This window comes from Lemur catta, chromosome 2, assembly GCF_020740605.2.
Source record: "Lemur catta isolate mLemCat1 chromosome 2, mLemCat1.pri, whole genome shotgun sequence".
In the NCBI taxonomy this organism is placed as follows: domain Eukaryota; kingdom Metazoa; phylum Chordata; class Mammalia; order Primates; family Lemuridae; genus Lemur; species Lemur catta.
Window position 1 is genome coordinate 12635286 of NC_059129.1, and position 23197 is coordinate 12658482.

General features: G+C 38.9%; 1 protein-coding gene across 3 annotated transcripts; it reads right to left on the reverse strand.

The window, feature by feature from the left end:
- Nucleotides 1-965: 965 nt before the first annotated feature.
- GDE1 (glycerophosphodiester phosphodiesterase 1) lies at nucleotides 966-21884 on the reverse strand. Of its 3 annotated transcripts, none has more exons than XM_045542701.1 (6): nucleotides 21444-21884; nucleotides 16620-16795; nucleotides 12286-12391; nucleotides 9390-9482; nucleotides 7295-7506; nucleotides 966-6029 (listed from the first exon to the last, which is right to left on the reverse strand). In XM_045542701.1, exons 1-6 carry the CDS (start codon nucleotides 21702-21704, stop codon nucleotides 5882-5884), a joined length of 996 nt encoding a protein of 331 aa, XP_045398657.1. In that variant the 5' UTR covers nucleotides 21705-21884; the 3' UTR covers nucleotides 966-5881. The 3 variants fall into 3 exon arrangements, with proteins under 3 accessions (XP_045398657.1, XP_045398659.1, XP_045398658.1); XM_045542703.1 differs by having other exon boundaries at nucleotides 16620-16791; nucleotides 21444-21508; XM_045542702.1 differs by lacking the exon at nucleotides 9390-9482 and having other exon boundaries at nucleotides 21444-21876.
- Nucleotides 21885-23197: the final 1313 nt, after the last annotated feature.

Genomic DNA, 23197 nt, shown 5'->3' on the forward strand with positions numbered 1-23197 from the left:
AATATGTGTGTGTGCACATGTAATGAATGTGTGTATAATTCTTTTGCAGATTTGCCAAATGATTCACGAGGCATGTGACTGTTATTAAAACTGAAGGGTCCCTCAGAAGGGTGCAAATTACTCAGGGGAGAGGAGTCTCCTCTTAAGTAATCACTGTCATGAAATCTCATTGGAACTGAATTTAGAAAGCATTTAAGCTACGTTTGAAACACAGGCACCCAATCAGTGCTCGGTCATTGATTCACTTTTTTTATTCACTTATTTATTCATTAATTCACTTCATTAACTGAATTAATTTCTTTTGGTATCATTTTTGGTAGTGGTTGCTAGTAGATTCATTCATTCATTCATTCATTCATTCAACAAATATGGGTCAAGTGGTGAAAAAGATGGTGAAGAAATCATGGCTTATTGTCTCCCATCCAAGTACTAACCAGGCCCGATCCTGCTTAGCTTCCATGGTGCTTATTGTCTAGCAGATCAATTTAGACATGAACTTAATATTCAAACAATAATTAATTATGGTTGTGAGAGGGGTTCTGAAGGGGAAGCACAGGGGACTATGGGAGACTTGTCTGTGGGGTCAGTGAAGGCAGCCCATGGAGTGATGTTTGAACTGATTTCCCACCCCCTCCACCCCCTGCTCTGGGGCATCTTAATGCTGTTGGTACTGCTTTGGCTTCTGCACTGAAATGTGAGCTCCCTCTGAAAGTGTCTCTTCTGCTCACTTACCAGGTGCTAAGTGCCTCTATACGGAGTGCTGCTCCATCCACCTCCATCCCTTATCTCCACATCAGTGCAGCCCCTGCTTCTCCTGGAGGTGTAAAAGAAAGATCTGGTCTGTAGGTCTCATGCACACACATTCAGGTGTGAGAAGGATGCTTTCAACACTTGCCTTGAGACAGGGGATATGTTACTAATAGTTTGCTAGGGCTGCCCTAACAAAACACCACAGACTAGGTGGCTTAGACAACAAAAATTTATTAATATTTTCTTACAGTTTTGGAGGCTGCAAGTCCAAAATCAAAGTGTTGGCGGGGTTGGTTTCATTCTGAGGCCCCTTTCCTTGGCTTGCAGATGGCCACCTTCTCACTGTGTCTTCACATGGTCTTTCCTCCGTGCACACAGATGCCCAGGTGTTTCTCTGTGTCCAAATTTCCTCTTGTTATAAAGACACTAGTCAGACTGGATGAGGACCTACCCTAAAGGCCTCATTTTACCTTCATCACCTATTTAAAGGCCTTATCTTCAAAAGCAGTTACATTCTGAGGTACTGGGGGTTAGGACTTCAGCATGTGAATCTTGGGGGACACACTTCAGTTCCTAACAGGGGGAGAAGCCTGTGGTTAAGGCAGTGGGGTTCTCAACACCGGCTGCACTCAGAGTCACACCGGGAACTGTTAACAGCAAGCAGGCCAGGCCTCACTGTAGACCAGCTAAGTCAGCATCTTTGCAGCAGAACCCAGGTATCTGTACTTTATCTTTAAAGCTCCCCAGATGATTTTAGTGGGAAGCCAGGCTTCAGAACCACTGAGCTAGGATCTAGAGTTCTTTCCAAACTTGTCTGACTGTAAGAGCATGTTTAAAATACTTATTAAACATGCAAATGGTGAGCCCAGAATGTTGCATCAGAATCTTCAGGGAACATTCCCTATTCTCCTCTTCCCACCCTTACTTTAATTGGCTCAAAATGATAAAAGTAACTAACGCTTTCCAACAGTCACTTGAAACCTGGAGAACCCCAGTAGTTTTAAGTATAAAAAAGGATAGTTTCTTTTGAATTTTTGCAGGATCTGAGCCTTCAAGTGGCTACAGTGAATGGCCAGTTCATTTCTTAGGAGGCAATGAGATGAGTTTGTGGGTAGTTCAATTATAACAGGGATGTCTAAAATAGCATATGATTTGCATTTGTTTTTATAATCTTTGAATTGAGGACAAGTGGTAAGAATTGAGCTCATTAATAGGAATTGTCTTTCAGAATGGCAGCGCTTAACAAAACCTCCCTAAATTCTCAAAGTTGGAACTTGTTCATGATATTTATGGCTGATTAACTGAGAAAGACTCCAGAAAGGGAGGCTCAGGTGTGGAGCAGAGTTGGGGGGGGGGTGTCTCTGCTTTGCTCAGGATTGCACCTGCAGGATGAGTAATGCCTTACACATATGAGTGTTTCTCCAACTCTCATCACCTGGGGATCTGGTTATAATGTAAATTTTAATTTGTGAGGATGGGGATGGGGCCTGAGAGTCTGCATTTCTAACAAGCGCTGCGGGTCTGAGCACCACACTGAATAATACAGTGTTAGAGCACTTCCACTTTTCTTATTTTATCTTCATAACAATAGTATTACATTGTTAATATGTTTTTTAAAACACTTTTCCCCCCTCATTTGAACCTGATTATCACTACAAGAAAATGAGAGCAAATTATGATTACCATCTGACAAATGATGAAAACTTAGGCACACACAGGTTAAGTGATTTGTCTAAGGTCTCATAGCCAGATAGTGACAGAATTTAGTTTTTTGAGTTTCCAGGAAGGTTGTCTTAGATGTGTTTCTCTAGCTCAGTGGTTCCGAGACTTGACTGCGTCTCAGAAGCACCTGGACAGCTTGTTTAAACAGATCACTGGGCCCCAACCAGAGTTTCTGATTCACAAGTTCTGGGGTGGGATATGAGAATTTGCATTACTGACAAGTTCCATGTAATGCTGATGTTGAATACATGCTCCAAAAGACAGCATCCTTTGAGAACCACTGTGCATAGGTGATACCCAACCTCTGCTTAACATTTGGTGTTCTACTGATTGTTAGATTTTGAGCATAATTTAAAGTTTGGTAACAGAACAAATGAGGTCATTTTTCTTCAATATTTTTGATCAAAGAAGTCACATAACTTTGCCCTACAGTAATGATCACTCCATGCTAACAAGGGTCTGAGTGATTGCCTGGACCACTGCATTAACCCACACCCTTGTGCTCAAAGCTGTGGTTGACTGCCCTGTTGAAGCCCTGTTCCCACTTTAGGAAATGGTAGATGTAATTTTGCTGAGAAATTTGTATTCAATAAAAATACATCTTGGTCAAATTCTTGTTGAAATAGGATTGTGACACCAATCTCCAAATAAGAAAATGAATATCATGTAATCAAGGAAGTAGTGGATTTCTTAAGCCTTCCGAGATGGCCCTGTGTTATCTCTGTTTTTGACATCTTGAGGGGCAGAGGGGCAGTCCAATGAGCAGGAGAGGATGTGTTTTAATCTGTGCTGACTTTCTCTTGGAAAAAATGCTAAGGTCGAGCATGACCTTAGCTGGCCTCTTGATGCTGTTTAATCCTCAGTCATTTATCTACAGCCTTAAATTTCATCTCACTCTACGTCTCTCTCTAGCGTTTCCTCAAGGAGGTTTCCACTTGAAGATTCCAAAATTCATTCCTTCAACATTTACTGAGCATCAACTATGGGAGTGACACTGTGATAGATGCTGGGAATCATTAAGATGTTTCTAATTTTTTGAGTCCTTGCCAGGAACAATGATGATAATAGTCTTAACCACTGGGCTCTGGAATTCGATCACCTAGGCGATCAAATTCCCGAATTCTTATTCTAAGTCCAAATCCTTATTCCATCACTGCTCTGTAACTTTGGCCAAGTTATTTAACTTGCCTGTGCTTTGGTTTCTTTCACTATAAAATCGGATTGTAATGGTACCTACCTCATAGTGTTGTTACAAAGACTAAGTACTATACATGCAAAGCATTTAAAAGTGTCTAGTACATGGTAGGCAGTCAGTAAATGTTAATTAACAAACATTTTACATGCACTTTTTCATTTAATCACACCCACCCTTCGAGTGGGTACAAATTCTACCCGTTTTACAGATAAATTAAGTAACTTGCCCAAGGTCATATAGCTAGTAAGTTACTCATCAGAAATTCAGATTTGGCTTTCTCTAATCCAAATTCTGTTTTTAACCCTATACTAAGTCTTCCAAGGAAGTACTCAATAACTATTGTTAATATTAATAGTTATTAACACCTTATATCATCATCTGAATTCTCCACTGTTCAAAACCCAGACCACTTTAGTATAGGACCTAAATCCTTAATTTGGCTTGGCTAAATCAAGAGCAAAATGAATTTGGGATGAAGGTCAAGAGACAGAGAAGTTCTGGCTGTCTAGAGGTCTTCACACAACAAAAAGGATGTTATTAACTCAATACTGCCCCAAGAGAAACCCTTCCCTGTCAGTTACCTGTACACTTGCAGAAGGTACCCCAGGGCTGAATTCAATCTACAGAGGTGTCTTCTTTGGTCACTTTTTCCTTCACCTTTTCACTCTACTCATAATGTGGCATGGAAGTACATGCAGTTTAGACATTTGTTCATTGAACAAATCTGTTTGTAATTTTAAAATTAAAGAAAGTTTCTTGGTAAATGTTGACTGAAAATGTGCCAAGCACCATCTATAGTGTCCCTGCCAACACTAACTATTGAAAAATATCAGTTTGCTTCTCACTGACATTTAGCCAAGTCAACTGGTGGTCTTTCAAAACTCTCACTGCCTGGCCCCTGCAAGTGTGTGTGAGGCTGGTGACCCACTGGAGGGATACAGGAAGGAATCCACGGTGAAGATGTGGGCCTGGGATAAAGGCTACAGATGGGGTTCAAAGGTGGGAAGGGGGGAGCTAGAGACAGGCAGCTTTGCCATTAAAAAAAAATTCAACTTAAATATTGCTACTGAAGTTCATAATAAAACCCCTGGAAGTTCATGTGGGAAAGAGCACAGAGTTGGGCAGACTTGGTGAGTGGTTAAAAGCAGTGGCTCCAGAGGCAGATCAACCTGTATTGGAATATCAATTGTACCACACACTCAGAGACCTTGGTTGTGACTTTAACTAGGCAGTGCCTCAGTTTCCTCATCAGTAAAAAGGATGTTAACATCTCCATAAGATTTTTGTGAGGGCTGGATAAGATAACGCATGTTAAACCACTTATACAGTTCCTGGCCAATTGTAAACAAGAAATTTTAGTTATCATGAGATCAGGCTCTGCTATCATAATAAGCTGTGTGATTTTTGAGGCAACTCCTTCCCTTCTACAGGTTTTAGTTTTCTCATTTGTAAAATGAGGATAAGCCTAAATGTTCTCGGAAGTTTCTTCCAGTTCTGATTTTCTATAGTCATGTTACAGAGCTGCCTAATAAGCCTGGAAAAGTGCAACTCTGCCACCTGGTGGTTCGTAGCACTTAATTCAAAATACCATAAATAATTCCTCAGGTTGGTTTCAAGACTTCCCTACCATTTTGGTTGCTGCACATTGAATCCTCACTGGATTACATACAGCAGCTTCCTCAAATTCCTTATGCCTCAGGATATGATGCTTGGGACAGTTTTCCCTTAGTGCTCCTTTTAATGATTTTATTAGTATGGCCTCAAGTTTGACATCTACAGTACCTTGTTAACATGGCTGAATACAAATATTTGAAATAAGTAAAATACTTAAGTGTGGCAAGTTTTAAAATGTCAACTCTTGAGTTATCATGCATGTCTCATGCATTTACATCTGGATCCCCAAATTGCACAACTCAATCTGTGCTTATCCTCACTGGGTCCCTGTACCTACTTTCAGGTAGGTCAGGGCGAGGCTGTTGTGCCTTTTTTCAGACCCAGATTTTCAAGAGCAACAGTGTTGAACTTAGGCATTCCACGGAGCACGGGAGCAACACTGGGTTTTGCTTTGGTTCAGGTAAAAATGAAATTAACAACTATTGCTTGTGTGAGCCACCCTATCTCCCAGGGCCTGGGCTAGCACAAAGGGTATTTTGATATCCCTACATGGGGTCACTGGCAGTTTCTGAACCCGTGTTTCCTCCTCTGGGTAAAAGTCTAGAAGTGAGGTGCGCAGTCCTCCAACATGCTGTCGGTGATGTAGCTGGAACCAAGATGGGATTTGTAGTAATTTTTTTCATCAAAAGTATTAACAGTCCAACCAACAACGTGGACTCCTTTAGCTGACCACTTCTTCAAGTAGTTCCTGGAGAAAGAAGAAAAACCAATCCTGTTAGAATAATGACCATCTGTCCCAGGAATCTAAAATGGTCACTAAGTATGGTGTTCACTGTGTACCGATAGCGCCCAGAGAGAGCCTCCTAACTGCCCTCTGCACTGTAATCAGAAAGAGTGTTCCAAACCCAGCATGCTGTGAACCTCCTCCACAATGTTCCAGCTTAAAGCACTTCAGTAGCTTGCTAATGACACCCCTGCCCCAAATGTCCTTGGCACGGCCACTGAAGGTGCACCTGGCTTGGCTCCTATCTGTCTCTTTGGCCTCATGTCATATCACACTTCCCCTTTCTTTTCTGAGCTGCAGAATATTAATTTTACTTCAATTTCTCCCAAGAACCATGTTCCTTCCTGCCACAGCTCTTTTGCATGTGTCTTTCCCTCTGACCTGTACCACCCCTGGTTCCTACTCACCCTCAGATCCTAGCTTAATTGGCACTTCCTTGGGGATGCTTTCCCTGACTACCCAGACTAGGTCGGATTACACAGGCTATGCACACTCTTCTCTCCTACATGGCATGTATCTTAGATATCTTAGTTGTAATTTTATATTTATTGGACTTTTATTTGATTAGTCTCTCTTGTACGTGGTTGTAAACTCCATGAGGACAGAGACTATGGCTTTGTTTCTTCACCACTGCACCTTCAGCTTCTTAATATGGTACCCTGCAATACTGTGGGCACTCACCAAATATTTACTGAATTAAATACATGTATGTCTAAAATAATATGAAACTTACAACTCTATTCTGCTGAAATATACAGCTGTAAAATTGCCAAAAGAAAGATTCAGAGGTTGCTAGCAGGTTAGGAAATAGAAAATATCTTGGAAGAGATGGGGCAGAGCCTATAATGTTCAGGGAAGCAAAAGGAAAGACAGTAAGGGTGAGGCTGGTGCCCATAGATACCTTCACTATGGCTCTGCCCAAGATTCTGTTGGTTTTCAAAAGGAGTCAATCACAAGAAATAAAATCCTTTTCTCACCACAGTTTGGCAGATTCTTCTTCTTCTTCTTTTTTTAATGCACTAAAAAACCAAAACTATCTGATCAATCTGGTTGGAAACAGTGAAATATGCCTGAACTCTTCCCACCTAAGAAGCCAGTGGCATTCCAATTGAGAGGCATGGTACACTTTGCAGGTCAGAATCAATGCTGGTTGTCCACTCTGTTATTCCTTCCTTTCCAAGAACATTCAGGAAATGTGTCAGGAGAAAACAAAAAACATTCCAACTTACGGGGATACAAAATCCTTTTGCACAAGGAAAGCTGAAATTCCACATAGGTACCACAGGATATTATGCATGCTCCAATCAAGCAAAATGTCCACTACCATAAACATGGAATGTTTCCAGTAAGTATCAAAGCGTGGTTTCCCATCTCCTGTATGGCTAAGGCTCCAAGGTCTGTGAATCAGAGCTGTTACTACATTCGGATCTGTTTGTCTCATCTGAAAGGAATTTGGGGAAGTAAAATAATTATCATATCTTAAGTCTAATGCTACTCATTAGTTTAGATTTAGCCAACATACTTGATCAGATGAGGTGGTCATAGTTAGTACCCTGCTCCAATTTCTACTACATAAGTCTATTGTAAACTCTTTGAAAAAATAATATGATGAATGTAAAGCATTTAACATGCAGTATAAAAGAGATTACTTTTTTCACAATCCAGAAGAACTTCAGTCCCATCTTTAATATGAGAAAACTATAATCTCAGAGTCAAATTTTAATGCCATAACAATAAACTTTTCATCGGACATTGATTTAAATTCTGACCAGATATAATTAATTAGAATTCAATAAGGACAGAATCATGATCATTTCAAGAAGTGCTGGTTAGCTTTGATCCTTTCCAGAGCAAAAGGCTGAAAAAAGTTGTGGGGATGGGTGGGGCGGGGGGAAGAGAGAAGAGACTGAGAAGAGAAAATGAGAAGAGGGCAAAGGAGAAACAGAGAGATGTGGATGGAGTTCCTTCAGTTTGGGCCCTCCCACTCCTCTGGAGAAAGTATCATAGATTTTAAAGGCCTCTGTGGTCAAGAAAGTTTGGGAAACACTGTTCCAAATGTCTGAAAGTCCCACGACCCTAATCTCAATCGTAGGTTCTATCTGGATAGGCTCTACTCTCACTGTAACAATTTTAAATGTATGGTCACTGTTGAAGAGTGGTATAGAATCAACTCAATATTTTGGAAACTGGTAAATAAAGGGAAAGATTAAACATTTACCCTTCCTATTGGGTAACTAAATAATAGAGGTGAAATTTCTTTTTATAGATGTATTCTAGCTAATACAAGAAGAAGAAATAATACAATTAAAATATCAACTTTTTCAACCCCATAGTAAATTCATAGATCTGGCCACTGAGCATCAATTGCAGCCAACAACAACAACAAAGAATTAACCAGATGTTAACTGATTGGAAAACACCTACAAAATTATCTTGCCAAGAACAGTCAACTCTAACCTGATTAAGCCAAGCCTCTAGCTCTTACTACCAATTTGTAGGAAATAAAGAGAAGAATGCATTAAACTATATCATGGCATAATCAGAAAAATGCAGACTTGGGTAAACTCTACAAAACAAATAATCTGGTTTCTTCAGTAAATACAACATAAGAAGAAAAAGAGAGATAGAGAGAACTCGCAGGTTTTAAGATATAAAATTGTAACATGCAGACCTTATTTGGGTCCTAATTCCAATGAATAATTTGTAAAAAAACAAACAAAAAACCATTAATTTCTGACACAAGTGAAAATTTATACATCGGATATTTGTTAATAGTTTTAAAATGGGACAATGGCATCATGGCTATGTTTTTAAAAAGGCATCACTTTTAAAAATACTTAATGCAATTTTTATGGATTGAATGATAGGATTTGTTTTAAAATAACATTGTGGGGTACCAGTAGGGGTATGGATGAAATGAGCCAGATCATGGTTAAAGGGGGGTTCACTGCACTACCCTATTTTATGCATATTTTAAATTCACCATAATTAAGAGTTGTTTCTTTTTTAAAGGTATATTCTGCTGTTACTTAGTGAGAAACTGGATTACATAACTCTCTTCTGTTCCGATAATTTTACCAAAGTAATCTGAATCAGTTATAAACGTAAGAGAAGGAGATAAAAAGGAATCGTGGCATTTTAAAATGGGGTATGAGTATACTCTCCTTCTGGAATTTCTCTTGTTAATTTAAAAGAGGAGCCTCCTAACTGTTACCCTGATTCAGTGCAATTTAACAGGCATCTGTCTTATGCTTACATAGCCCACTGCTATTATCTCTACCAGCTAACCTAATAATATGTACAAGAAAAAATCCTGAATGTTACCTTATAGATAACATCTGGCAAGAAAGAGCTGACAATACTATTATTGTATAGTTCCGGAAATTCCATATACATTTTCTTTAGAGCATCAGTAGCCTGTAAAATAGAGATTTACATATTTAAAATCTATTTAAATGTGATAGTCCCAGCCACAAACTATTATATATTAAGTACAACCCTAAGGAATAAAACAGAAGTTTACTAATACATGGGGATGATGAAAGTATTGGCAGACTCCATTATCCACAGGCTTACATTTTAAACTCACGTTTAAACTCATGTTTAAAGCAAGGAAGAAGCTAGGTTACTGCTGCTTGACTATCTCGTTGAGAGCCTCACCCCTTTTGTCATACTTTTGGAAAGTATGGCAGGCTGTAGCAAAATTTTCAAATCCTTTCTTTGTATCCTAGTTTAGCCACTATGAAAAGTCCTTTTACACCTATAACTCTATCACCCTCCACGCCTCCTAGATGAAGCATGAGCCAACCAGCCTGGGAACTAGAGAGGGTAGATTTCCTCAGTCCAGGGGGCTGAGAGGACACATCATCCATTACCAACATGGAGGGAGAAGCAATGGGAGAAAGTGGGAACTAGGAAGAGCTGGAAGTCTGCTAATTCTTCCCAAGAGGAACAATTTATTTTTGTAGTAGTCCAGCTAATAAATGAAGAGGACATGATAAACTCTAAATACTGACATTTTGTAACCTCTAGTGAATTGACACCAATAGCAGCTAACAACAAGAAAAATGGTACCAGCCATTATGTGGAATGCAATGCCGCTGCATCATAATTCTTGAAATACTGCTAATTTTTGGAATGTCACACACACCCATAATCAAATTTAAACAACAAAATTCATTCTCCCCTAAAATAAAAAAGAACATGGAAATATTCATGTCATGCTTCCTCTTCACTAATGTAACTGAGTGAGAGCTACAGACCTAAAGATGTTTTCTTGCTGTTTGAACTAACACATGCACTGTGTGTAACTCTTTGCCTACATTATTATTATTTTTTTTTTTTTGAGACAGAGTCTCACTCTGTTGTCCGGGCTAGAGTACCATGGCGTCAGCCTAGCTCACAGCAACCTCAAACTCCTGGGCTCACGCAATCCTACTGCCTCAGCCTCCCAAGTAGCTGGGACTACAGGCATGTGCCACCGTGCCCGGCTAATTTTTTCTATATATTTTTAGTTGTCCAGCTAATTTGTTTCTATTTTTTTAGTGGAGACGGACTCTTGCTCTCGCTCAGGCTGGTTTCGAACTCCTGAGCTCAAATTTCCACCCGCCTCGGCCTCCCAGAGTGCTAGGATTATAGGCGTGAGCCACCATGCCCGGCCTGCCTACATTATTAATTTAATTCTCACAACAACCCAATTGCGGTAGTTTTTTTTATTAGGCTCATTTTGCCCACAAGGAAGCTGAAACTTATCAAGGTTAGGTTACCCTGCTGTAAGTGACAGAGCTCAGTCAAGGACTGTTGGACTCCTAAGTCCATGATCTTGGCTACTGTGCTCTATTAGCTCCACTTTGTTGCCAACAGTTTCCCTCTGTACTACCATCTTGGTGACTTAGATCACTATGTTCTACTCAGTCTTGGTGGAACACCTGTGAGCACCCACCCAGAAAACTAAAATAGCTGGATGTTTTTGTTTTTTTAATTTTTTTTCTTTTTTTTTCTTATTCTAAGAGAGTAAGCATGAAAGTCAGTACACTGTGGGTGAAATGTAGGACTTATCAGGGTTCCCAAACATGGGCTGCATCATCAACAAAACCTGAGGTGCTCATTAAAAATACATGTTCCTCAATCCCATCCTAGACATTTTCAGAATCTCTCCTCTAGGTATGGCCCAGGAATTTGTATTTTTAAATAGGTATTCCAGATGATTCTGATGCAGACTGATTGGAAACCTAGACATATATAACTATCAGTTTACCAAAATAATAAATTAGTTACCATTCTCTTCTTTCTTAAAAAATGAGAGTTTACTATAATAAAATTAGAACTTAGGCTCATATTTCAGGTTTTAGCACCTGGTACCAACTATATTCTGGGATTAATAAAAAAAAGTTGGCATCATCAGAATTCTTAACCAGTACATGGCCATTCCTGATTATAAATAGTGCTAGGGGAAAAATGCTCAAATCGCCCAAATGGGAAAAAAAAGTACTTGTGCTTGAAAAGCTGGTTACAAGGGAACAAATGTAATCTGAACTGTATTCTCCCTTCGATTTCTATTGCAATAATATGTTTTTATGAGTAAATGTATATGTTCTAAAGTTTAAGCAAAATTTTATTAATATCTAGGAATGTCATACATATTTGAAGAAATAAAGTAATTTTCTGATAAAAGTGTAACTACTAAAATCATTGAATAACAAAACTATACATAAGCGATAGAAATTATACAGGGAGATAAATCCACATAAAAGATATATATTGTTAGCTTTAAATATAGTTCTCCTCTTTAAATGCAGTCCTAGTTGTCTATCCAAGGCCCTTAACTTATGAGCCAGATGCAACCAGTCTTGTGCACAACTCCTGAATTTGTTTTTATGAGATTATTTGAGTGGTCTGTTCCAGAAGTGCCTCTTTACTGGTTACTTAATATCTTTTGTAAATGCTTTATGCAAATAAAGAAATTAGACTCTTTCATCTAGTGCTGGTTGTAGGATACTAGTTGTTGAAAGGTTCCATAAAAGGTTAAAAAGTTCCAAAACTTACTGTTTCCTTTAGAGATGTAGATTTTTGCACTGTATACTTCCATTAACCAAGTACATTATAATTTATAAAAATAATTTTTTAAAAAATAACAAAATATACAGTTAATTTTGGAAACAACTAGCAATTAAACAAGATGTCTTTTTAACAAAGTGAAATCCACAGTAAAAAACTGTACCTTATGTGCATGGCCTTTGACATCAAAGAAGATTGTGAGGTTATGGTTTAGGCACTCTGCAACAGCTTCCCTCAGGGTAGGGATCTTTTCATCAGGGAAATCATTCCTGAAAGAGAGAGAAAAGGAATAATACATTGTAGGAAAAAGAGATAAAAATTTAGTGGAACAGACATTTTACAAATGTCTCCCAATAAAAAGGAAGGAGCATTTTCCCCAACTTCTTTTCTTCAACCATACCGAAAGTCCATGGATAATTTACTATTGGTACTTGAACCAAGTTACAGATAATTCTTTTTTAATTGATATATAATATTCATACATACTTATGGGGTACATGTGATATTTTGATACATGCATATAATGTGTAATGATCAAATCATGATACTTAGGATATTTATCACCTTGAACATTTATTTGTGATAGAAACATTTTGAATCTTCTCTTCTAGCTATTTTGAAATATATAATATATTGTTATTCACTATAGCCACCCTACTATGTAAGAACTTATTCCTTCTATCTAACTGTATGTTTGTACCCATTAACCCACCTCTTTTCATTCCCCCCATGCCCTTCCCTGCCTCTGGTAACTATCATTCTACTCTCTCTCTCTGTGAAATCAACTTTTTTAGCTCCCACATATGAATGAGAACATGGAATATATGTCTTTCTGTGCCTGGCTTATTTCACTTAACATAATGACCTCCAGTTCCACCCATGTTGCTGTAAATGACAGGATTTCATTTTTTCATGGCTGAATAGTATTCCATTGTGTATATATACCATATTTCTTTTTTTTTCTTTCTTTCTTTTTTTTTTTTTGAGACAGAGTCTCACTTTGTTGCCCGGGCTAGAGTGAGTGCCGTGGCGTCAGCCCAGCTCACAGCAACCTCAAACTCCTGGGCTTAAGCGATCCTACTGCCTCAGCCTCCCGAATAGCTGGGACTACAGGCATGCGCCACCATGCCCGGCTAATTTTTTCTATATATATTTTTAGTTGTCCAGATAATTTATTTCTACTTTTAGTAGAAATGGGGTCTCGCTCTTGCTCAGGCTGGTCTCGAACTCCTGACCTCGAGCAATCCGCCCGCCTCGGGCTCCCAGAGGGCTAGGATTACAGGCGTGAGCCACCGCGCCCGGCTATACCATATTTTCTTTCTCCATTTATCCACTGATGAATACTTAGGTTGAGTCCATATCTTGGCTATTGTGAATAGTACTATAATAAACATGGGGGTGCAGGTATCCCTTTGTATACTGATTTCTTTTCCTTTGGATAAATAACCAGTAGGATTGCTGGATTGTATAGTTGTTCTATTTTTAGTTTTTTGAGAAAATTCCATACTCTTTCTTATAATGGCTGTACTAATTTACATTCCCACCAGCAGTGTATGAAAGTTCCCTTTTCTCTGCATCCTTGCCAGCATTTGCTATTTTTATCTTTCTTATAATAGCCATTCTAACTGAGTAAGACAGTATCTCATTGTGGTTTTGATTTGTGTTTCCCTAATGATTAGTAATTTGAGCATTTTTTCATATACCTATTGGCCATTTGACTGTCTTCTTTTGAGATATGTCTATTCAAAACCTTTGCCCATTCGATAATGAGATTTTTTTTTTCTTTTCAGCTCCCTGCACATTCCAGGTGTTAGTCCCTTGTCAGCTAACAGTTTGCAAATATTTCCTCTCATTCAACAGATTGTCTGTTCACTGTGTTGATTATTTCCTTTGCTGTGCAGAAGCTTTCTAGTTTAATATAGTCCCATTAGTCTATTTTTGTTTTTGTTGCCTGTGCTTCTGAGGTCTTAGCCATAAAATCTTTGCCTAGACCAACATCCTGGAGTGTTTCCCCTATGTTTTCTTCCAGTAGTTTTATAGTTTTGGGTCTTACATTTAAGTCTTTAAAATCCATTTTAAGTTGATTTTAGGGGAGAGACAGGGGTCTAGTTTAGATCTTCTGCATATGGATATCTAGTTTTCCCAGCACCATTTATTGAAGAGGATATTCTTTTCCCCTTGTATGTTCTTGGCACCTTTGCCAAAAATCAGTTGGCTATAAATGCATGGATTTATTTCTTGGTTCTCTATTCTGTTCCACTGGTCTATGTGTCTTTTTTATACCAATACCACACTGTTTTGGTTACTGTAGCTTTACAGTATATTTGGAAGTTGGGTAGTGTGAAGCATCCATCTTTGTTCTTTTGCTCAGTATTGCTTTGGCTATTCAGGTTTTTCTGTGGTTCCATACGAATTTTAGGATTGTTTTTTCTATTTCTATGAAGAATGTCATTGGTATTAATATTTTGATAGGGATTGCATTGAATATATAGACTGCATAGGGTAGGATGGTCACTTTAACAATATTAATTCTTCTAATCTATGATCATGGGATGTCTTTCCATTTGTGTCCTCTTAATTTCTTTCATCAGCATTTTGTAATTTTCCTTGTAGAGATCTTTCATACCCATGCTTAAATTTATTCATAGGTATTTTTGTTTGGTAGCTATTGTAAATGGATTGCTTTCTTGATTTCTTTTTTAGCTGGTTCATTATTGGTATGGTATATAAAAATACTAATAATTATTGTATGTTGATCTTGTATCCTGCAACTTTACTGAATTTGTTTATCAGTTTTAATAGTTTTTTGGTGGAAATTTTAGGTTTTTCTAGAAATAAGATCATGTTGTTTGCAAAGAGGGACAATTTAACTTCCTCTTTTCCAATTTGGATGCCTTTTATTTCTTTCTCTTGCCTGATTGCTCTGCTAGGACTTCCAGGACTATGTTGAATAGTAGTGGTAAAAAATGGGCATCCTTGTCTTGTGCTAGTTCTTAAAGGTAAGGCTTTTTAGCTTTTCCCCATTCAACATGTTAGCTATGGGTATGTCATATATGGCCTTTATTATGTTGAGGTATGTTCCTTCTGTGCCTGGTTTGTTGAGAGTTTTTATCATGAAGAGTTATTGAATTTTATCAAATGCTTTTTCTGTCTATTGACAGCCTTTGGCTGACTTTAATTTTTTTCAGATCCTAGGAAAATAAGGTCTGAATGATCTTTTAGGGAGAAATCATAACTTAATTGCTGGGTCAAATACTCAATATTCAAGGAGTATTGATCACTGTCCAGATAATTGATATTGCCTGAATAACAGTGAGCACACACTTTTCAGTATTACAAAGAAGACAAGAGGAGAGGGATATAAATAACCACATTCCAAATATATTACCTGATGTACCAATTCCAAGGGTGATTGTAGCTAGTAGTGAGGATAAGGGTGTGGGTTCTGTGGTCATATAAGTTTGAGAAACTCTAAGTTAAAGGTAAGAATTGATTGATATGAACTGTTTATCCCCAAGAAGAATATCCAGAGTATAATGTTTGACACTTATCTTGCAGAACATCTTATAGGACTAGGTCTGATATACATACTTTGGAAGCTACGAGTTTATACCAGGAGAGGCTTAAATTAGACATCTGAAAGAACTTTCATTCTTATAGGGTTGAGAGACATTGGGTGCAATCAAAAACAGCATGGCATTGTAGATGTTTCTTTGAACTAAAAACTGGGATACCTAGATTCTAGTCTTGGATTCTTTATGAACTAGTTATGTGTCCTCAAGTAAGTCATTTAACTTTTCTGGGATTCTCTCTATAAGCAAGATTGATCTAGATCTATAGTGTCCAATATGGCAGCCACATATGGCTATTTAAGTTTAAATTTACATTTAAATTAAAAATTCACTTCCTCAGTCTCACTAGCCACATTTCAAGGGCTCAGCAGCCACAGGTGGCTACCATCTTGGACAGCACAGATAGAATATTTCCATCATCACAGAAAGTTCTAGTGCACAGTGCTATTCTAGATGATTTCTACGATACTTTCTATTCCTACAATTCTATGATTCCTCAGAAGCCTGTTACAAGGATCTGAAGAATTAAAAGGGTTAGGTTAAAAGGTGATATTATTATTTGAAGATTTAAAAGAATGTATAATTTGTTTCTTGGTGTATCTGAAGGCAAGAAGATTGCTAAGCAATTGCTTTCAGCCTCATGATTCTATAATTTAAATGACAGTACAAAGTAACTGTCTTGTTAGTGACTGGACAGAGTATTATTTTAAGAATAATTTGGCCTCAGAGGGAAAGATTAAAAAAATAATGCCGTATTTCAGTTCTTCCTGGCACCTACTTATTACTGAGGAAAACTGTATACAGTTCAAAACAAAACAAAATGAAAGAACTCTCCTGGAGCAGATGTAATTAGAAGGTACCAGTGTCTATCTGTGCCCTCCAATAAAAGCTAACGGATATGTCTAAATGACAACAAACTACTTACCTGAGTCTGTGATTTGCTGCAGGATTAAGCTTCCTAACTTGTTCAAATGTCAAATCACATAATCGACCAGTCCCATCGGTTGTCCTATCTACTGTGTTATCGTGCATTAAAACAGGAACCCCGTCAGAAGTAAACTCAAGGTCCAACTCCACGCCTGTTGCTCCATTCTTAGCTGCCTTAACAAAAACATCAACAATATTACTGTCAAATGGCCACAAACATCATTTTGTACTTAACCACTCAAGAAGAACAACAGGACTGGCTAAGTAGATAGCTGTTCTTATTGATTCCTTCCCCTTGCCCTGCCAAACAGCAACTCTGACCTCTTTCTGTTTTCCATGGATGTCAGCCTTACTTCAACTCTTAACTGACAGATTCCTTAAAAACTTCAATTTCCCCACCCTTCCCACTCTCACAGTGGCAGACAGGGAGACTTCAGGAATTTAAATTTTCTCTGGATGCTTTAACTATTAATATATGGGTCATCAATGGCTTACAAATATTTAGACAAATTCCACTGCTTACCTACCCTATCTATTGGTACCATAGCTCTACTACTTCCCCTGTGTTTGTTGGATAGTCGTATGTTTCACTACTTTGGCATAAACAAGATGAGTCAGGTTTTTGTTGGTTTAACTCCACCCTCTATCACAGAAACACCAAGCCTACTTCTAGGGAACACATTTTGTTTATGTGAGCAACATAAAGGGTTATTACTATTGTTGGCCAATAAACTGGTAAGCTTGAAAAGGTATGTTAGAACTTATCTAAAAAGAGAATTTGAACATTAAATTTTATAAGCAATGCTCCACTGGAGAAACACTATCTAATGTTTGCCTCCTTGATTTTCTCATCACAATGAAGATGTGAAATGCTCAATACAATCAAAGTTTTTAATTAAAAAAGTTTTTAAGAAATTATCTGGCCAACTAAAAATATATAGAAAAAATTAGCCGGGCATGGTGGCACATGCCTGTAGTCCCAGCTACTCGGGAGGCTGAGGCAGGATTGCTTAAGCCCAGGAGTTTGAGGTTCTGTGAACTAGGCTGACTCCATGGCACTCACTCTAGCCCGGGCAACAAAGCGAGACTCTGTCTCAAAAAAAATTAATATATATTAATATAATATTATATAAATTAATATAATAAAATATTAATACATATATATTTTAGTTGGCCAGATAATTTCTTTCTATTTTTAGTAGAGACGGGGTCTCGCTCTTGCTCAGGCTGGTCTCGAACTCCTGACCTCGAGCAATCCACCCGCCTCAGCCTCCCATAGTGCTAGGATTACAGGCGTGAGCCACCGTGCCCAGCTCAAAAAACAAAAAATTTTAAGTAATGGTCCATTGCAAACATATATAGTATAGAGTAAAAAAAAAGACTTAGATGTTAATGTTTTGTACTATTTGCCTGAATCTCTTTTTGTCCTAAAAAGAAAAAAAAAGCTATTATTTATTGAGACTTTTCTATTAGCCAGACACTATTCTAAGTGCTTTAAATGTGTTAACTCATTTGATCCTCACAACTCTGCAGCAGCAACTACGAATATGCCCATTTTACAGACAAGGAAATTGAGACAAAGAAATATTAAGAAACTTGCCCACCATTACACAAGCTAGGATGTGGCAGAAGTTGCACTCTTAACCACTATGATTTTACTATCAATACTACAGATAGAGCCAAAATTCTCCCATTCATTCTCTTCTCTTCCTATCCAAAAGTAATTACTATCTTAAAGTTGGTGTTTATCATTCCCATATCACTTCCTTATAAGTATTTATATATTCACAACACATTTAAGTACCCACAAACAACATATAGCACTGTGCTAGCGCATAGTAAGCATTCAATAAATGTTAGCCATTGTTATTAACCATGTCCTTTATTAATATATTTTTAAGGGTAATATAGTCAAATTTATCAACAATGCCCTTTATGAGTAGAGATTTTTCTACCTTATTTAAATTCTTTCCTACTTCCATGTGATAAAGATGCACAACTATATTTTCTTCTAAGCTTCAAAGTTTGATTTTCACATATATGACCTAGATATCCTCCCTGCCCACCCCCAATCCCAATTCCATCACTAATTGGCTATGTCATCTAGTCAAGTTACTTATCCACTCTAGCCTTAGTTTCATTATTTTTAAGATGATATTTCTACAATGATCCCAAGAGTTGTTGTGAGGATTTAAAAATAATGCATGTAGATTCCCAAGCTTGGTGCCTGGCTCACAGTTGACACTCTATACATATAAGCTATTATAATTTGACAAGCTTATAATACTCTATACTGGTCAAAAATTTTAAAAGATATACCTTTTATAAATTAAAGACAGAATAATGTACTGGTACATCAACATGGGTTATATATTTTACAACCTAAAACAAAACCACATTTTCAGTACACATAGTGCATCTTTCTTACTATAACACAAATGTTATCCTAATTTGTTATTGCAGGCACTATAATTAGGTTTAATTATATTTTATTCATTGAGGCCATCTTTATTTAACTACAACACAAAAACTAAAAATGATCAGACACGGTATTTTAGCAAGAATATTAAAACGAATGAATAGTTCATGTATTTGTTTTTCCTGAGCAGTTTAATAAGGCCAAAAACAAAAGACAAAACAAAAGCTCTATAAAAGAAACACTATATTAGAGTTTCTTAGGCCAGATCTTCTAATGACTGCATTTAACTTTCTTTACCACCACTTCTATGTTATTCCAGTTATAGAGACAAACAGATAACCCCCTGGTTCTAATTTACACATTAATATACATAGGCATACCTCAGAGATATTGGAGGTTCCGTTCCAGACCACCGTAATGAAGTGAATATTGCAACAAAGGAAGTCACACAAATCTTTGGTTTCCCAGTGCATATAAAAGGTATGTTCACACTATACTGTAGTCTATTGAGAGTGCTGTATGTGTATGTGTACTTTACATACATGCTTCCTCATTCATTTAATATGATTTATATTCAGTCAAACATGTTCCTAGTCAAGCCACCACATTCATCAGTAAATACCTATGAATACCTTCTGTGCTCAATTAGCAGTGAGCTATATACTTTAAGGCTACTTACATAAAGATAAGTTGAAATGGAAGCAATGACAATTATGTGTTTTTTCCTATAGTAATTATCATTCTTCTTTACATGACAATACTATCTAATACTAAATAAAATGTAATACTAACGTATGTATATGTTACTTCATCAGACCTCTCTGAGTTTAAGAATGCAAAATACATTCTTCAATATCTTTAGACTTATGTTTAAACAGGAGAAAAGCTGCTCTCACTGTTTCCCTTCTACCACAAAATATAAAAAGAACCAAATGGAGAGAAGCATAAGAGATGTTTAACCCCGGTTATACACAAAAAGTCAGGTGCTCTCCATTAACTCAAAGGTTGCCCTCCTGCCCTTCTTCCTTCTTTAGACTTAATTTTTTTACCTTGATTTTTAAAGAATCAAGTCTTCTTAGGATTCTAGGCATACATAGTTTACATTTTTGGAGGTCTTACCAGGTTTTACTTTATGTGGATTAGATCACTGAATCCTCACAAGCTATTTGGTAGATACTATTATTCCCATTTTACAGATGGTGAAACTGAGGTCAGAGTTGAGACTAGGGTGAAGAGAGGTGCTACAGGGTGCCTTGCTTGCAGCACACGGTAGTCACTACCCTGACTGGGGCATAGGGAGCTTAAGTAACTTGCTCATTACACAATAATGTCTGACAAAGAAAGGGCAGGCAGTCCAAATTTTTACATCCTAGACCATATTCTAATCTATGACAAAGAGCACTGGGGCTTGGAATCAGAAGGCTAAATTCTAGAAGGAGCTGTGTGTGTTTGAGTCATGGTTTTCCCACCCATTCAATGAATGTTAAAATAATGTCTCAAAGAAATGAGGGGGGTCAAGTATATTTACACAGATGCAAAAGTGCCTAATCAGGAGATTGCCAAGAACTGGGTGGTTATCGAGAGCCTTAGGAGTGTCTTGTGAAAAAGGGAGGCAAAACTTTATCATGTTTCCAGCTGCCAGGGTGTGTGTGAATGTGTGTGTTTGGGTGGAAAAGTGACAAGAAGATGACTCAAGTAATTTAGAGGACAAAGCAAAGATATGTCCTGTGAAGGGTGATCCATTTAGAATAACCTCAATTACTGACCAAGACCCTACCTGACACGGCCCATTTTCTACTGCATTGACACACCGACTTTTGTTCTGTTCCTTGAAGTCAGGCCACATACTTACTGCCTCTTCTCCTACCTGAACACTCCAACATCATTCCCACCTCGGGACCTTTCCACTTGCTTTTCCCTGGCTGGCTCCTTCTCATCATTCCGGTTTCAATTCAAATGTCTCTTCTTCAGAAAGGATTTCTCTCTGACGACTCTATCTAAAATTGTAAAACTCCTCCCGCCCCGTCATTCTTTATCTCATAACCCTGCTTCTTCGTTGCACTTTTCACTCTCTTAAAATAATATTTATGCATTTACGTGTTGAAGGCCTGTCTCTCCCACTCCAGTGTAAGCTCTATAAAGCAGGGACCCTTTGGGTCTTTTTCCTGGCTGTAACCTCAGTATCCGGCGCGTAGCAACTATATAAATATTTGCTGTAGTCGATGAGCACCTCAAGTCGGGACATTCCTGGACACTGGGAGGGATCAAGGGCCGCCGGAACGTATTTCTTGCGGACGAGTGAGGAACTGGGAAGGCTGTCGCGGGGAGGCCGGGGAACCTTCGGAAGGACAAGAAGTCCGAGCTCTCTGGAGGACCCAGGGGCGCGAGGGGCGGGGGGCTCACCTGTCGAATGGCCGCCAGCGTGTTCTCGGGGGCGTCGTGACTGCCGCCGCGATGGGCGATGGCGGAAATGCGGTCCCGGGGCTTGAGCACCTCCAGGGCCCTGCGGGAGGGCACCGGCTCAAAGCTGAAGATGCGCAGCAGGACGAAGAGGCTGCCTGTGAGGAGGCAGGCATTGAAAGGGCTGCGCGTCACCAGCAGCAGCAGCACCAGCAGGAAGGAGAAGGGGCCCATGAGGCCCCCCTGGTCCTCCCACAGCCACATGCCGGCGCCCGCACCGGCACAGACAGGAGTCCCGGACCTGCCGGGCTCCCAGGACAGGAGAGCGAGAAGCGAGGGAAAGAACTCGAGGAACTAGCCACAGCTGACACCCTCTGAGGAAACTAGCGCCGCACAATGGCGGCGGCGGACACAGCCAGAGGGCACCCGGCTGTCCAGCCAATCAGGGCCCGGGATAGCCAGCGCTGGGGGGCGGGGCCTCTTCATAGCAACGGGGGCGGGCCCAGGCCCCAGCTCCACCCAGGCTCTAGTTCTAAAGTGGCTTTGGCTTGTCAGGTGTCCGGACCTTCACCTGGGCATTCTCTGTAGGCGAGAAGGGCAGGGAAAAGACCCGTCTTACGGCTGTAGGTCTCGAAGAGATTTTAGTGACTTCTTTATTTGCCCTTGTGGAAACTGAAGTCCAGGGAACCTTAAAGGGGCAGGATGCTTAGACTATTAATTTAATTTAATTTAATTTAATTTAATTTAATTTAATTCAAGGTGTGCCCATCACCAACCAGTTCAGGTGCTCCGGACACAGTAGTGAAAAGGACCTGCAGGGTCCTTGCTCTTGTGGGACTCACATGCTCGTGGGGGAAAATAATAGTGTTAGTAAGTACAGCTAACATTTACAGAGCATTTACCATGTCCCAGGTACATGTGCCAGCAAACACTTCATATGCCTATTTTCCTCATAACAGCCTTAGTAAGGGGGTATTATCTCAGGAGACTGATTTCAATGGAGTTTAGAAGGATTTTTCAGATTCTGAGGGAATGAAAGAGCCTCGCAAAGGAGGCACAATCGGATTATAAAACTGGAAGGGGTTCTAAAGATTCCCTCATTTCATAGAGGTCAGCAGTTAATGGCAGGTTCAGGACTGACATCAAGCTTCCCCAGTGGCTTGTGACCTTGCTACTGCTACTACTTCTCCTACTGAAGGCTTATGTACCAGGAGTTATTTCAGTTGTGCATAACCACCCTTGTGATAGGCACTTTTAAAACCTCTATTTTACATGCAAAAATAAGCACCGGAAGGAAGGTTCCTAAGAGAGACAGAAGGTAAAGGTGAGTTTGGGAATGGACGGGGGTCACTAAATCATATTTTGGAAAGCTAAAAAGATGCTAGATAGAAAACTTTGGCAAATGATTCAGGGCTTTCCCTGTTACCTTTTTCCAGTGATTTGCAAAAGGTTATAGATGTCGTAAGGCTTCGAGTTGGCATCTAAGATTCAGCAATTTTTTATCTACAGAGAAAAAATTTTGGTGAATGCTGTTTTCCAACGACCACGCAGCAAGACGTTATCTCTACACAGATAAACAAAAAATGACAACTTCAAGGAACACTTTACGGGGCTTCAGACCCTGAGGAGGGTTCCTATTAAAACAAACAAATAAATAAAAATCCAAAATATAAAAGAGGCGGTACCTTGCAGTGAAGACTACGTTTCCCGGCTTGCAGCGCGCTTGCCGTGAATACCACCCCTTCCGTAAGGGGTGC